The sequence below is a fragment of the Sapajus apella genome, unplaced genomic scaffold (assembly GCF_009761245.1).
Source record: "Sapajus apella isolate SASKATOON/1434 unplaced genomic scaffold, GSC_monkey_1.0 scaffold110, whole genome shotgun sequence".
Taxonomy (NCBI): domain Eukaryota; kingdom Metazoa; phylum Chordata; class Mammalia; order Primates; family Cebidae; genus Sapajus; species Sapajus apella.
In genome coordinates this window covers 1,325,348-1,343,069 of record NW_022437050.1, presented here as the reverse complement: position 1 = coordinate 1,343,069, position 17,722 = coordinate 1,325,348, and the positions used below count along the sequence as shown (strand labels likewise).

The following is a 17,722-nucleotide window of genomic DNA, read 5'->3' as shown; positions in this document are numbered from 1 at the left end:
AAATAGGAAATAAAGGTCATATTTCTTGGAAAGTATATACGTAAAATATGCAAAATAATATGCTTCCTTCAGACCAGTTTATTCTTTGCAGAAACGGCTCCCATTTTATAGCTGTCACGGAAGTACAATGGTTACTTTGAGTGACTTTTGTTGTTGTTGTTCCCATTTTGGCACCAACAGTGTCTAAGTGTGCGAATTCCAGCAGTTTCAGAATCACCGATCACATCAGCAAACATCTGATCAGGAAAAAAATCATATTTTGTAAGGAAATAAAAAAACTTCCTTCAGGGGAGGAGGAGAGGCTTGGGACCTACCCTCTGTATCACAAAAGCAAAAAGAATAAACACTCCCTCTGCCTTGAATTCTTTTCTTTGTGTGTAAACGGTCCATTTGGAGTAATATTTAAGACATGTGGACAGGAGCAGCCTGTGAATTTTTTGCTCTTGTTGGGTCTATTCCAATTAGGACACTGCTCAGGCAGAGCTGCTAGTCAAGTATTCGTTACCCAGCCCTCTTTTGGCTGAATCCTAAGTGAAAACAATCTGACAAAAAAGAAAACACATTCTTGCCTTCCTTCCTCCAATTCTTCCTGAGTTTGCTTAGGCTTGTCTTTATAACAATTAACATATGTATAGAATATTACACTGTGCAAAACATTTTAATGGCCATTTTTTCATTGATACTCCAAGCCCCTTGGGATGTACAGAAAAGCGATGGCCCCACCATGGCTTAGGTTGAGGAAGACAGAAACCTAGCAACTTTAACGCCTCTGTCTCCCTCATCCACACATCTAACCCATCTCATGGTCCTTTCCATTTTTCCTCTTAAATTCTTCTTGATTCCTCTCACTCCGTTCCATGTCAGCTGATTACCACCCAAATCAAAGTCACCAAATCTCTTTCCCAGACTACAGCAACGACCTCCTAAGAGGTCTTCCAAGATCCGTTCTGGTCTCCTATGCTTCTTGCAGTCAGAATTAGTTTGTTCCCAGAATGTAAATCTGATCATGTCCACCTGCCATTTCAGACACTTCGAAACTGTCTATCATTCTAACAACCAAACTCCTCCCCATGGCTTAGGAGGTTTGCATATATTTATCCCTGCCCAGCTCTCACAGCCTTCTCTCTCACCATTCTCCTCCTCCTCCTTTATTTTTCAGCCTCATTGGAATTCCTTTTTTTTTTTTTTTTTGAGATGGAGTTTTGCTCTTTTCGCGTAGGCTGGAGTGCAATGGCACAATCTCTGTACACCACAACCTCCGTCTCCTGGGCTCAAGCAATTCTCCTGCCTCAGCCTCCCAGGTAGCTGGGATTACAGGCATGCGCTAATTTGGTATTTTTAGTAGAGACGGGGTTTCTACATGTTGGTCAGGCTGGTCTCAAACTCCTGACCTCAGGTGATTGGCCTGCCTTGGCCTCCCAAAGTGCTGGGACTACAGGCGTGAGCCACTATACCCAGCCAAAACTTTTTTTTGAGACTGAGTCTCACACTGTCACCCAGGCTCACTGCAGTTCTTACAGCCTTTCAAGGCACCATGTTTCCTCCCACCCAGGGCCTTCTCATTTGCTCCCTCTGCTGGAAGGCTCATTCCCCAACTCCATGCTACCCCCTCTTCACTGATTGTTGGGTTAGCTCTTTGTCATTCTTCAAACCTCAGCTGGGGCATTTTTTTCCTGTAGAGAAATATCTCCAACTGACTGGTCAGAGCTCCTTTATTATGTGCTGATCAAAAGCACTGTTTCTGTCTTTCCAGACATGTACCAGGTTTGAAATAATGAACTTATGAGCATCCATTTTTCCTCTTAGTCTTTAAAATAGTGGAAACGGGGATCGTGTCTGGTTTTGCTCAACACTGTTTTAGGACTTGGCCTAAAACTGGTTTAGAACATTGCCTAGAATAGAACAGGCAATCTATAAACATTTGTGAGATGAATGAATGAGGTAACAAAAGGAAGTGGCAAAATCAGAATAGTACGCAGGTCTTTTTATTACTATTCTAATGCCCAGAAAGAAACAATGTCTTTAATCATAGCTTACACATATATAACATCAAAGTACATACTCTAATGACTAATTCTTTGGATTTTCAAAAAAAATAATATCCCCACTATCTGCGTTTTTCGCTTACTTTTGGGGAGCACTCATGCTAGACCAGGCACTCTCAGGATTGCATTGCATATATTAACCCATTTACTCCTTAGATGAAGGTACTATTAAAATAGCTCCGTTTTACAGATAAGAAATTGAAAAATATTTCTAATATAAGCCAAATCTCATTTTTTCCTTTAAAGAAAAAACTACTATGTTCTATGCATATAAAACTTCAAGTAAAAAGGGGTAGATTCTTAATTAACAGCTCCTATTTACATTCCATGTCTTTAGAGCACAAAAATCAATGAAGACCCATTGATCCTGGGCAATATGTCAATCAATTATTAGCACCTATTGCAAGTAAAATGCTGAGCCAACTCACTTCAACATAGTATATAAAATAATATAAGATTGAGGAAGACTTTTTCTTCATGAATCCTGTAGAATTTTTATGATTTCTCTACCTAAGAACAGAACAAGAGAGCTAAGGGCAAAATGAAGTGAATGATGAATGGAGTTGTCTTAGCACAGGGGACAAAAGAGATCCAAGGACAGAGACTCTCCCAGTCAATCAAGATGAGTTACAGGGAGTATCAAAGTCAGTTAGTCCAACTGACTCATTTCACAGTGAAGAGACCGGAGTGTGGAGCACATAAGCCACTTGTCCTAGGTCTCACAGCCACTGAGTAGCAAAGCTAGGCTACAACGCAACCTTAACTGCTCTCAACCCAGGGCTCTGTCCGCTATACCACAGTAAGAATTTGAACTGGATCCTTCAGGTGAATCAACCATGTCCACATTAGCTAAAGTGAACCAGAGGCACAACAAGGAAACTGGTTTGACTGGAGCATCATAAGCCCAAGGCCCAAAGCACAGTGAGCCAAGCACTGGGACTTGGGCTACATCCTACATACAATGAGCAAAGAGGGAAGGTTTCTCTGCAGGGTAATGACCTGAAAGTAGCTTTTCAAAAGCTTGCTGTGACAAAGAATTTATGTTAGAAAAGGCTAAAGTACAGGAGATCCATTAGGTACAAATTCTCCACTTTTCCCCTATAACTGATGACTTTGTTTAAGCCCAAAGTGGCAGCCTTCATTTTGTAAAGGAGGTTTCCAAGAATGAGGAACAGCTTTCTGGTGAAAACTCTTGAACATGGAATTGAAGCTGATTATAACCTAAATACTTTTGAAGAGAGTTGGTGATAGGCTGTAGGCTGTACCCCTGTTTCTATGGCCTCCAGAGGAGCTGAGATGGAAATAAAAGAACAAGCATGTGCTGTTCCCTAACAAAATTAACATCAGAGAACTTTACAAATTAGGAGCATCTGATTAAAATACTAGTTGTGTGACAAATTTCTGAGAAAATATTTGTTTTAAGCAAATTATTATATTCACACTTATCAATTTCTTTTTCTTGCTACCTTATTTACACTTTGCTCCTTCTATTTGTGGTTGACAGGTGTTACTTGTTTCTTTAAACTGATGTCTATGGTAGTGTTACTAAAAATCCCAAAAGATATTTATTAGATTTCTAGGAAGATGATGAGGATGATAAACAATATATGGAAAATAGTTATTCCATAGTAGGGACTCAGAAACAAATGAATGAATAATAATGGCCACCATTTATTAATGGAAACTACTAGTATCTAGCCTCATGCTAAATATAGTTCCTGGATCCCAAAACTTTACATATGTTTCCCTGATCCTAAAAACAACCCCAGCAAGGTATTATTATTTCCTTATAAAGATAAGGTGACTTGGTTTAGAGCCATCTTATGATGTTCCAAGGATATCCTCTCTAGTAAGTGGTAGATCTGAGAGTTTAATCTATTATATCCATCATCTTGTACACATGCACTCAATTGGTATGCTGTACTATTCCTGTAGGGGTGAGGGAAAAAAGGATGGGGGAGTAAAGAAAAGAGAGAGGAAGGAGAAAGGGAGATAGGAGAGATAAGAGAGCAAGAAAAAAATAAGAGGGATGGTGAGAAAAAAAAGGAAACCTTAAAAGTCATGATAAAAGTTGTCAAGTTCCACAGAGCATATGCAGACAAAATAGCCCCTCTTATGTGGAAAACAATGTATTATGCGTTGGCAAGGGATGCCAAGTTATTTTGGGCACAAGGTACAAACAGGAAGTATTTCCATGAAGAATTCTCATTTCAAAGTTAGTTCACAGGCTAATACACAGGAATGTGAGTTAGTCCTTCCACAAGAACAGGAATTTGGGTGAAAAGTGTTTGGAATTGGAAAATTTACCAGTAGGAAGGATCTGATAAGTGACTTAACCAGTCATCTGAGCTGTTAGATGGTCATTCATCAGGGTTTTCACCAACTTGTGGGGTATCAGGTGGTATACAGCTCTCCGGGTACCCCTAGCCTGGTCAAACCTTGTCCTGGTGGCCCATTCTTCCAGTCATATGTTCCCCAAGATACAGAGACCTCTCTGAAGGAAAAATAGCTAGAATGAAGGCAAAACATGCATTTGGAATTGGCCACTTCGTACCAGGAAAACCAACTACAAAAACTTTGAGGAAGCAGCTAAAGGTGCCTAAGAGTCTTTTATTAGCCTTCCAAGGCTGCTTAGGGCTTAGCAGGAGAGATCACAATTCTAAAAGATCCAAGTCCCTTAAAGATGTAACAGCTGCAAGAAAACAAGCTTTGAGAATAATAAAGCTTTCAGGGAGAGCCCTTACATGGCAGTGGGGTTATGGAAGATTTAATTCCCACTGGACTGACTGACCAGAAACAATGATAGGGCTTTGAAATCAATCCTGTGATTAGATAGCATTTTTATTTCCTTCTCTTAGAAAACATGTATTGAAAATTAAAGTCAGCCTTGCCCTACATTCATATAAGAATAACTGGACACAATAAAATAAGATCTAGAAAGTGCTATTGAGCTTTTCTGCTTTTAATCCAGCCAGGATTCACTTTCCAGAGCCTGTGACGCTGACTGGACAAACACAAGGGCATGGCACATTGGCAGCTATGGTTTACTTGTGTGTTTGTGGTCTCAAGAACCAATGAGGGAGAGATATATGCTTACCACTGTTACAAGTGGAGCTAGCTTGCAGGCAATCTGTGCTTGGTCAGATTCTTCCCTCCCCAAAAGATCTGCCTTTATTAGTACAGATTAGGCCGTGCTGTTCCTGCCTCTTTTCTTCTTTTTCATGATTATGGACTTCTAGAGACATTCGCATCTACAAACGCAAACTCTCTCTTGCATACTTTAAAAACAGCAGTAAGGCCTTAGTTTGGGGTGTTACTTTTCAACTCAATATTTTTAAAGGGAACAATTCCAAGAGATATTTCACTAACGAATAAGAGGGTTAGTTCACCCAATCCAGAAAACCAAGTCTCACATCTTGAAATACTATGGATGTTAAAGAAAATGAAGTGTGAACTTCTGTGGGTGGACAGAGGAGGGGTGCTGTACATTTACAATGATCTGAGCAGTTGTTTGGATACAAAGAACAGAGAGGTTTTATGAGCCATCTCTATACCCTTACTGGTAAGTGGTGACAGCAGAGGTAAACTGAGTAAATCACAGAGAGTAGCCCCAGCCATGAACAAGCAATGCATGGTGGAGGCATTTAATGCTAATGATCAAAAGGTCCGTGCATAGGTCACCAATGAATACAGATTCCCTTTCGTTAGAAATGAAGTGATGTCACAATAACTGTTAACAGCCAAGTAATTATACCAGAGGGGAAATCGTTGTGCCAATTTCTTCAGATTTTTATTTTTCCAATATGGGGAAAGGTTAGACTCTCTCCTAGAATACTTAAAAAAAAAAAAACAGGGCTTCTTTTCTGCTGCCCACAGTTTGAGGCCAGATCACCAGAAGCATTTTTTCATACCTTAAATTTCCCACAGATGTACACACGTGCATATGCACCAACTTATTGCTCTTATCCTTAACTACTTTTCTAGCCTTGAAAATATGACACTTTTATCTTTTATCCTAATTCCAGTGTGATATAGATTTTCCAAGATCTGATTTCTTAAACTGATGGCAATTTTTTGAATGGTTAAAAAACTCCAAATAATGATGGATCCCTAGCTCTTTGCTTTTGAGAACTTAAGTAATTTAATGAGGGCGAATTTTTTTTTCTAACTTTTATGGCCAGGTGGCTCTAGGGGATATTTTGTTGAAGACTGATTAAAAATAATTTCTTCTAAATGAGACCTGACCACAAAATGGAACCATTAATAGGCAGGGACGTTGTCACCAAAGCGGAAACCATGCCTGATTGCCTCCTGTACCTCCCACCACACAAGCCTTTACTTCTTTTTCTTCTCCTTTTCTTGTTCTTAATAGCTGAGTAAATAAGCAGCCAGCGAGGCCTAAATGTTTTTGGCCAAAAACAGAGTCCAAACTTCTCAGAGAAAACATTTGGCCTCTGTGGTTTTGAAATATGTTCCAGAACACTGAGTTCAGTGAGTAACATTGTGAAAAACTCCCATCCATTGGAATGATGCTGGGGAATGTTACAGTATCACAAGTTTCAATTGGTCCTTTTCCTGCAGCCCCATAATGAGACTTGTAAAAAACACACACACACACACACACACACACACACACACACACACACACACACACACACACACCACGCACTGCTATGTGGAAGTTCTCATGGGAAAAATGAATGGCAAGAAATCCTAGCTTTAAAAGAAACAGCTAATCTGCTAGTTTGATTGTTCTTCAAAACTTACGCTGAACCAATGAGCCTAATTAAAAACACTTGGCCTACTTCTATAAAGCATCATAGCTTTCTCTATGCTTCGTTTGTATACACCACAAACCTCCAGATAGACTATTATTTTTTCAAGTGCTCACTAACAAAGTGCTGACTTTGTTGGGATGGCTGAGCTAATTTCTTGAACTCAGTGTGAAACCTTAGCTAAACAAAATTGTGGTAATTTTCCTTAATTTGTAAAAGTGATTGGAGTGCAAACAAAATTTTCCTCTTGGGTCAATCCTATAATTTTCAATTAACTAAAACTAATCGTCAGGCAGGCACCAAACCTGCATTTTGTTTAAAGGCCTGGGAGGCATTTCCAAGGGTCAGGATGCATTAATTGTTTTTATAATTTCAAGAGAGAGAGAAAAAATGGGTGACTAAGAAGTATGTTTGGTTTTACTCCTAATATTGAAATACAAGGGAAAGATGCTTTGAAGTAAAATGTCACAGAAAAGTAAAATTTGTCCATTTAATTGTATGGTTATAATTATGATTTGTTAACAGTTATCCTTTCACTTCTCTGTTATCTCTTTGTGTGAAAGCAACTTCCGCTCTGTACTTATTCTGGCCTTGCGGTCTCTTACTGAATGGAAAAGGAGACCTGGAACCAGTTCATGGAGACAGCTACCATTACCCAGGGCTGACTGACGCTAAGCAGAGGGCCCAGAACTGCACTCCAAGTGTGGTTCTTTGCCAGCAGCATCAGCCTCACCTGGGAACTCTTAAGCAACACAAAATCACAGGTTCTACCTAGACCTGCTATAGCAGAATGTGAATTGTAAAAGATCCCTGCATGTTTGGTTTGCACATCACAATCTAGGGATCTCTTAAAGTCCACATTGGGCACTCAGCCTCTGTGCTTGATGTAATTCCACAGAGATGCTGCCTGGTTCTCTCCATCTGATAGGAGGGAATTCACATTCACTCTGGAACCCTAGTTTCTTGTCACAAGGCAGATCCATGTGCCAAGACTGTTTTGGGAGGACAAAAATGCAGCGTACTTGGAAAGAAGGCATCAGGCCAGAATTAAATATAAAAACTTCCAATTGTGTGTAATTCGAATGCTGTGAACAGGTTAGAGGAAAGACGCACTGTTCATGAAAGCACAACCCTACTCCATAAAGCAAACGAACCCTAACAAGGTGGCTTAACATCCAGAAACTCCAGATTGTCTACACCTCTTTCCCCTTCTCTCATTTTTCATGTTACATCTTTAAGTATCCAACCAGTTATTTCAACAGATCCTGCCATTCAGCATGGAAACCCAGATGAATTCTTAATAATAATACAATAATAAAAGCACCATGTTTGGTCATACATATGGTAAAATGAAGAAAGCAAGTAGGCTTTAATTAGATTTTAAAATAAAATATATGGTTTTATACATAACAGATAATGGAAAAGACCACACGAGACCAAGGCAGTTCTGTGCTCACCATCTGTAGCAGTTCTTACCTGTGTAAATGAATCTGCCTGGTGTTCCTTTGCAGAACTGCTTCGATTTGTAGGACAGTGTGACTTCCACAACACCAGGGATGTGCCGAGGAGGGGTCTGCACACGGATGGCATGAGGAGTGATCAACTGGAAGAGACATTTGGAGGGAAAAATTGTCATTGCAATATTTAAAACTTCACAGCTCTCCATAAACAAAGCTTTAAAACACATAATTAACTTGTCTACGTTTAAATCCAATCTTGATGGAACCTGCATGAAAGACACTGATGACAATATTTACAAATGCTGTGAGTACAGCCATAACAACATTATCTGCATTTTCCTACATGGCAGGCCTTCTGCTTCCTGGTTTGAATAGGGAACCTGGCCTAATGAAATGATTTATCTACTACAGGATATCCTTTGGAAAATCTCTGAAGCAGACACCCAAATGAGAGCTGAGCTCTGCCATGCCTCTCCAGAAGTTGATGGGCCTGGTGTTTGAGCTGAGCCCATCAACATGTGGAAAACACAGAGGTAGGGAAACAGTAGGCCAAGACCTCTGATTAGCTGCAGAGTGCACGTATGAAGTACCCTGTAGACCGTTTGGTGTATTAACTACCAGAGGCACAATCAAAGAGCTTTAAGGGGAAAGCAAAGAATCTGCCTCACTGGAATAGCTTATGGATCTGGCAGAAATCAGGAGTCTCCATAAAAGGGAAGTGGAAGGCTGGGGAGGTTGCAGAATGATCACTGGTCCATTATGCAATGCCACGTGCACAATGAGAAAGTTCATTTCTGAATTCTGTTGGCAATCAGATTACACCATGAAGCAGAATTTATGTTTTATTACTCTTATCTTTGTTTACATAACTAAAATATTATTAATGGCCATAAAACTGGCATTATCTGTGTCTTTGAAAAATCCAGCCCTGGTATTTGACTGGTTGACCTCTGATGGTGCTGGATTCTACATGTTCTCTTTCTATGGGATTCTGCAATTGTCTACTCTGACTCCTTTCAGATGCAGTTAGCTCAACATTTGTGGTGTTGAGTCCACTATATACAGTGGAAAATTTATACAGTGTACACAAGTTTAACATGTTTGTGCTGTTCTCATGGGGATAACTTAGAAAGGGCTCTTATTTCAATGTGCAAACGCGGCCCAGTTCAAGTGTTTTCCCCAGAGAATCACAGATAACACCATGAGAGGCTGGATACAGCCCATGGGTCCCTCCACTGAGTAAACCATTCTAACACTAAGCCCTATGGAGAATAATTTGAGAAAGTTGCTGCTGCTATAGGACAAATAATTTCTATCAAATGCTCCCTCTTGAAACAAAGAAAAAGTCATCTGCATAGAAACCATGTTAAATTAAGCAATTACAAATGCCTTATCCTCTTCCATAGACTATATGGAGCCTTAGATTATTTGCTGAAGATGCACAAAAGATATTTCAGTAAGACCATGTTTATGTGGAACCCCTGAAGACTGAGTTCATCTCCATGGCTTAGTGTTTTCAGTGGCTAAGGTTCTACCCATCAAAACACATGCAAAAAGTTTCTTAAAGTTGTATTCTACACAGGAACAGAAAACCAAATACCACATGTTCTCACATATAAGTAGGAGCTAAGCACTGGGTACTCATAGACATCAACATGGCAACTACAGACATTGGGGACTCTAGAGTGGGGAGGGAAGGAAGGGAGTGAAGATTGAAAAACTCTATCTGTACATTGCTCACTACCTGGATGGCAGGGTCATTCATATCTCAAACCTCAGCATCAATATAGCCACACAACGAACCTGCACATGTACCCCTAAATCTAAAGTAAAAGTTAAAATTATAAAAAAAGTTCTATTCATATTGTTGATTCTTCCAAAATGCATGGTATGCTTTTAAAATAAGCAAAACATATATAATTTAACTTACCCTTGGTAAATCAAGATCATCATTTGGAATATTCTTGCTATAATATAAAAAAAAGCCCTAAATGACTATTGAGGTATGATATCCCTGTACTGAATGGCTCCAGGTTTCTAAGATTTTGAAATTATTTCTATTTTACTCTGCTTCTTTGCCTTTTTCTTCCTATTGTTCTTAGCACCTTCTAATTTGCTCTTGTAATCTGTAAGCATGGAAATCAGGAAATTGAGTTTCATACTACAGAGACAATAAGAGGAGGAGGCGGCTCTGAAAGCAGTGAAAGATGATCTTCCCCAAAGCAAGATCGTGGTCATCTCAATTGTTCAGACACTGTTACTGCAATGTTTGGAACTAACACTTTTTGAGTACCCAGGAGGAATCTACCATGTTGCTGGATATTTTACATATAAACACCAATTTGGTGAGAACAATGGCTGTATTTTTATCCTTCTTTTCAGATGAGAAAATCTTAAAATGAAGTTGCTTGCATAGGGAACTTGACCCTTTTCACAGCAAGGTAGAGCAAAATGTGACACTGATGCAGTTAAGAAAAGTGACAGGGCAAATACTTCCTTTGTAATCATAGAGAAGAGATTGTTCATATGGAAGCTTTTTAAAGGTAGTAACAAACTCATTTTTTTTTCTGATCTAAATACTTTGTGTGTGTGTTTTCTGTACCCATGCTATCTCCACTTTTCATTTATTGCCTGGTCCTTTGCTGTGTTTTTGGTAGTGAAGGACGGTCCATGTTGTTGTATCCCAAATACAAGGTATGCTTCTAATTTTAACACATACTTGGGATATAGAGTACCATCAACTCACAATAATACTTAGAAGAACTTTCAGCCAGTTAGAAAACACTTCACCTGCTCTCAGGGGAAATACATTTTAAAAGATGGAAAGATATTAGTAAATAGATGAATGAAGATTCTTTTTAAGTATAGGGACTTAATATGTATGAGTTGCTATATTGAGAAACAAAATTCATGGGCTTTATAAATTGATTAGATATGACTGCAATAAAACTACAGACTGAGAGTGGCGCTTTAGCATAAAGCATTAGGCGCAGGAAATGCAAACAAATTTTCATTTACAATTTCATTTTCAATTTTAATTAATTGTCCTAACTAAAGCAGAGATTCTTTCTAAACAACAATCCTTCACAGATGAGGTAGAATCTGAATCATAATTAGAGAATAAATTTGTTGATGTTTTCCTAGCTGTGAATGTTAGTCTGAAAAGAGTCTTTAGCATTGACACATGATATTGATGTTTACGGAGGAAAAACATTTTAGCTAACTTTGATCAATTTGAAAGCACAGGCTTATTTACTAATCACTCAAAGAACTGTAGAATGTATTGCTGGAAGGAATGTTAGTGATAGTTGAAAGCTAATCTTCTCATTTTGACAGCTAAGGACACAGAAATCTAGGAATGTTTAGTGGCTCCAAAAATTGACCCAACATCCTAGAGGAAGGACAGTGTCTAGATCTAGGGTGTAGAACTCAGGATCCACAAATTACAAAATAAGTTTCACACATTGTTTCCGCCTGGCTGATCTAAAGGCAGCCACTCAAAGCAACAGAAGGAGGGAGGGCTAGTTTAAATTTTTCAAATGTCCATCATTGGAATGTTACTTTCTTAGTTTTGTCATATCTACACACCACCAATACAATTACATACTTAATATTTCTAAAACTGATTATCTTTTTGTTTAAAAAACTTGTTTTAAAAGAAATCTTTATGTCACTACCATAATTGAAAAACTGGTTTCAACTGCTAAAATAAGAAGACATTGTACATAGTAATCTTGAAGTTAATATGATGTAAATTCTAGCTGGATATTGTTGACAACCTGAAGGAGTTTATTGAAAAGGGTGATTAGCTAGTGTTAGATGTTAAAGGCTTCTTTGTCCTGAGACTTTATCCCTTTAATAAAAATCAGAATTATGAAATTTTAAAAAAAGATTAAAAGAGAAACAAAAGGAGTGATTGAAAGAGAAACCAAAAGGAGACTAACTTTCTCATAGTGTGATTCAGTTCTACTTTATGTCTGTGTCAAATCTAAAATTGTCTCTTGTATTACCCGGGGCACATGCCCTATTACCTTGGTAAATACTGTTCTAAGTGATTGAAGAACAGATTCATTCTTTTTTTTTTTAATTTATTTTATTGCATTTTAGGTTTTGGGGTACATGTGGAGAACATGCAAGATTGTTGCATAGGTACACACGTGGCAGTGTGATTTGCTGCCTTCCTCCCCCCATCACCTATATCTGGCATCTCTCCCCTTGCTATCTCTCCCCAACTCCCTACCCCCCACCGTCCCTCCCCTATTTCCCCTCAACAGACCCCAGTGTGTAGTGCTCCCCTCCCTGTGTCCATGTGTTCTAATTAGAACAGATTCATTCTTTGACTTAACTTCCTTAAATTACAAACTAAACAATTTAGGCTAGAAATATTCCTCTGAAACTCTGTAGCATCTGACACTACTCTTCCTTGGAACTCTCCATTTTCTTCACTTATGGGACACTAATCATAAGACTTAAGACTTGCAAACTGTCTAATGGTTTAGCAAGGCATTTTCATATCCACTCATTTTTAAAACTCATCTTTATGGTTTATGTGTTTCAGATGAGGAAAGTTGATGGTCAGGCAAGTTAACTAATATTAATTGAAACACTAGGATGAAAACCAATCTCTTATACATGTAAATAAGTATTTTCCAGATATTTTCTCTTATTCATTGATTCTGGATTATTTTGGTTTTCTTCATTTGCCCCATTTTTCTGTCAACTTGTTAACTGTAGAAATTTCACAAGTTTTGTCCCTTTTTTTCTCTCTATTTGCCTAGCACTTATTGATTTCACCCATTAGCTCAACCACCTCAGCTAAACTGATTTCCAAATCGACACCTGTAGACTTGATCTCTTTGGCCAAGCACCAAACTTGTATGAGCAACAGAGTAACAGAATCTCCCCAAACAAGTCTTCTTGCCATCTCAATCTCAACATGACCCAAGCCAAATTTATCGTCTTACTACCTCTAAACGTATTTCTTGTTCCTGTGTCCCCTGTCTCAGTTAAAGGAGTGTTAGCCTTTGAATTACCCAAAATAGAAAACTCGAGGTTATCATTATTCCTTTTTCTTCCTTTATTTTTCTTAAGTCGTACTGATTTTGCCCTTTAACTGGACCCACTGGCTCTTCTCTGCTTCTCTTTCTCCTGTTCAGGCTGCCACTCTTTCTTCCACTATTACAGTATTAGGAAAAATTGCCTTCTAAATGACCTCCCTCTGCTACTTTTTCCATCACAATTATCTTCTTCAAATACAATCTCATCATGTCACGCCCTGCCTCAAACCCTCAGCTGCCTCCTTTGTCTGTGACTCCAGTGAGAAATGATAAGATGAAATTTTTAAAAAGTTTAAAAATTAATACTTAAAAAGTAGGCACCAAAAGATCTTTGCTAAATGGTAAGAGTGTTTATTTCTGAACTTCTAACATTCAATGTGCTTTGTCTTCTCTGCCTGCCTCTCCCTCCTATGTATATGTATTTCTGTGTGTGTAAATTCCCCAAACTTACACCAGATCACATAAGTAATTATGAAATAAAGATATTTGTATGAAGCCATTATTTTTATAATGAAAAAAATGTTATTTAAAAGTCGAATAACATCAGTTTGGGGCAATATGTATTACATGTGATTATATAAGAAATTTGATGTATATTTACATAGGAGAAAGGAAAAACATCAAACCGTTAATGGAAGTTACCCCTAGATGGTAGAAATATGGGTAATTTTACTTTCTTCTCTACGCCTCTCTGAATTCTCCAATTGCTCAACAATAAAAATGCATTAATATTATATTCAGAAGAAATAATTTTTCCATGTGGCATTAAGACGAAACACACATAATCTCTGCGGGGCTCCAGGTGAGGCTGTCAGCATACCAGGGACCTGCCAGCAGCAACATTTCTGCTCCCTCTAAGCTGCCTGTGTGAGCATTTTCTCTTCTCCAGACTCAGACCACAGGACCTGAAGAACACTGTAGGGGTTAGCCAGGCGAGGTATGCTCAGTGTGGCCTCTGGGTGCAAAGTAAAGCTGCTGTGGCCATGACAGAGATGGAGGTGGTTGAATGGGGCCTTCTCCTTGACAGGAGAGCTGAAATCAAGACAGAGAATGCATGGTAGATTGTGCAGCTGTGCATGTAGAACTCCAAAGAGGCAGCCTGCAAAGTCTGGAAGCCCAGAAGAGGGGCAAGGAAGAGGACAATCTTCTACATGGCTTTCAGACAGCCTCCCATCATATCAAAAGTATGGCCCCTATGGTGGGTAAATGAGAATACCTAGTGTTTAAAAACATGAATGGAAGCATGTTGTAGAATTCCAGGGGAAACGGGTAACTCTTGGGGGCTACTTTCTCCTCTGAGAGCCATTTTATTATCTGTGTTGTTCCAGTTCTCACTAAATTGACGATGGTAATGACCTTGATAATGACTTCAACAATAACAACCTTTTGTGGTCTTATTCCCACGTGTCAAGCACTTTGTTAAACTCTTTCAGTGATTTATATCCTGTAGTATTAAGGGATAGGTATGATTATTAGCTGATTCATGGATGAGGAAAGTAAGTTTCAGGAAAGTTAAGAAATATGATCAAGGAACCAACTGGAAATGGCAAGTCAGGCCTAACTAGTGACCATCATTATACAACCATGACTCTCCAAGTGACTGTTTATTGTTTTTCCACAATTCCTGGTACATGTACTTTGCATCTGACCTCTGCCTTTGAAAGCATGGATTGTATCCTCAGCTTTTCTCATACCTTGAAACACCCTGGGAACGTAGTGGGCACTCAAACAACTTTCCTCACTGATGAAAGGCAAGCTGAGAATAATACCTCAGGAAAACAAAAAAGCAATTCCAAAATAAGCCTTTATGCATGTTTTCCAACCAATAGGAGTCGGTAAAATAAATGCAATTTGAAGTTCCAAGCCACAGAGCCAAAAAATAACTGGGATTACTAGAAAGCACACCAGCAATTTCTCATTACTAGTTTTAGTACCTAATATTTTAACCTTAATCACCTTCAACACTTAAATGTAAAGAAAAAAATGTACAAAACAAGCAAAGACTCGAAGAGAAGGGACAAAAGGAAAGAACGGTTTCATCTCTGGAAAAATAATGAACATTTGTGGCTAGAAAAAGCCTACTGTGGTCACTGGCAAGGTGGTTTTTAGATGTTACCCATCTAAGAGGCTGGGTTCTAAGTAAGCCATGCTAGCCCATTCGCCCATTGACACCCTCTGTGCCTCAGTTTACTAATCTTATACTGCAATAGCGCCTATCTGCTCTGTGGAGGTGCTGATAATAATATTACATATGCTTTATGTTTGGGCAGAGCTTCTCTAGAGACCCTAAAGCACTCTCCAGATTAATGTTTTAATTTATGTGTTAATAATTCTCACAGCATTCTCCGTCCTCCTCAGTTAGGATAATAATATCCACCTCTTTTGAGATAGGCAGGGGGTACTGAGTGATGGACACGAAGCAGACACTTAAATAAGAAAACTGTAACATAAGAGCATAATTAAAGCTCTAAAACCAAATCAAACTACAGAGTTTTAAAGAGATACCACAGTGTTAGGGACCAAAGAGGCAAACTTATCTTTCCTCCACCACTCTGAAACGTGCATCTTTTTGGTTAGACATGGCATTTAAAAGATATTATTTTCAGGAGTTCCTAAAGGAAACTGAAATATGAAAATTATGTATTCTTGGCCACTGCGCCGGCTGATCTTCCACATTATAGCTCTGTTTCCCTGAAGTGGCTACAACATAAACCAGGAGATGCCAGCTCTTCTTCTGAGTCCCTTGGTGTGTTTTGGTTTGTTCCATAATCAGAGTTCTCTGGGTTTCATAACACAGATTCTTTCATTCCCAAGAATTGCCTGTCTCAAAAGCAGTGTATGATTTCTCAGGGAACGTGAGAAAAAGCCAGAGGAGGCATTTACTGTTTCACAAACATTCTGGTTTCCTTTTGTGCTTTTAAGAAAATAACTTCAAACCGATGTTTACCAAAATATGCTGAGTCACATGAATCCTTAAAGATAAACTTTATGTATGAATGTCAAAGACTTTTGAAATTAAAGTCTCAGAAATTGAGTTAAATGGGGGAACTTAAAATCTAGCTTTTGAATAGTCTTGTTACTTAACACTGAAATTTCTCTCAACGTGGCTATCAACATAGACTCAGATGGACAGTAGAACGACGTAGATGCTCTTTCCTGTTAATTGTCTGTGTCCCCTTAAGTGGAATATCAGCCCCATAAGGATATGAACTTGTCCTTCCTTGTTTTTGCTATGTTCTCAGTGTTTAACAAGGCCCTGGAACTAGCAGGCCCTCCATAAATACTTGTTGAACACTGAATGAATAAATATTGTGATGCCATTAGCCACCATTAATAATTAAGATAAAGATTCACTAAAGCTCCTTATGAATCTACAAAAAGGAAATAACACCATTCCATTCAGAATTCTTTTTACTAAAAAATACCCAAATAACAACAACAAGTAACTTTTTACTTTGCCACCACAAGCTTCCTGGTATCCTCATTAAACATTCACAGAAATATAGTGCCCAGTTCTTCTGACCAGGAATTTAACCAGGTCCCTAAATCAATGCAGTTAATTGTACAAAACAAAACGGCAACAAGATCATCTTTCAAAATAACAGATTTGGGAGAAAAAGACTGTAGTAAATACATTATGCTTCCACTACCTCTGGTTTTGTGAGTTTATTTATTTATTTTGTAATTTATTTTTTAAATATACTTTCTCCAGCTCTCTTCCCAGGATGTAGATCTTGTGCCAATTGGGCCCCATTAAAGACTGGATCCCATCCTGACCATCTGGGAGCTGGAAAAGCAAGGGTGAGTTCCTGAGGCCCAGGGTATTCCAGAAGGAGAGCATCAGACACCAGCAACGCCAGCCCCTGTGGTTTGAGGCTGCACAATGAGCTCTTTCTCAAGGCTTGTTTTTCTAAATTCAGTCAAGAAGGAACATCATTCCCTACTCAGGCCTGGCTCAGTGTCCTGTGTTCCTTGCTTGTTTGTTTGAAAATTAAAATATAAAAGGAAAAGGAAATCAGAATGCATTTATGGAAGGGGATGAATGCTTGTTATCAATGTTGGCAATTCACAAGGCAGAATCTTTGCCTGTGGAATTAGGAAAGAAAAATATAAAAGCCAACAGACTGATAGCTGAAGTAGTCAGGGAATGAATTCACCTTTCACCAAAAGACTTACAGAGTCTTTCCAAGCTATTAAAAAAAAAATAAGTCAAAGCTTTAAGATACAAAGACTCATTCTATCATTTTTTGTGGTGTTGTTAATATCTACATATGGTATACATTGATGCTAGCACATACAACCAGTAATTCCTCACTTAAGATTCAGGAACTCAGAGATGTGATAAAAATTAAGCACTACAAAAAATTGAAGCCAAACCCCTTTTA

At 38.6% G+C, this 17,722-nt stretch overlaps 1 protein-coding gene across 8 annotated transcripts in view; it reads right to left on the bottom strand.

Moving 5' to 3' along the window:
- Positions 1–17,722, bottom strand: part of EBF1 (EBF transcription factor 1) — a 406,775-nt gene that overhangs the window by 75,012 nt on the left and 314,041 nt on the right. For all 8 annotated transcript variants that reach the window (XM_032259644.1, XM_032259648.1, XM_032259642.1 and 5 more), the window contains exon 10: positions 8,297–8,423. In XM_032259644.1, coding sequence (XP_032115535.1) covers positions 8,297–8,423 — 127 coding nt within the window. The remainder of the gene's footprint in view (positions 1–8,296; positions 8,424–17,722) is intronic.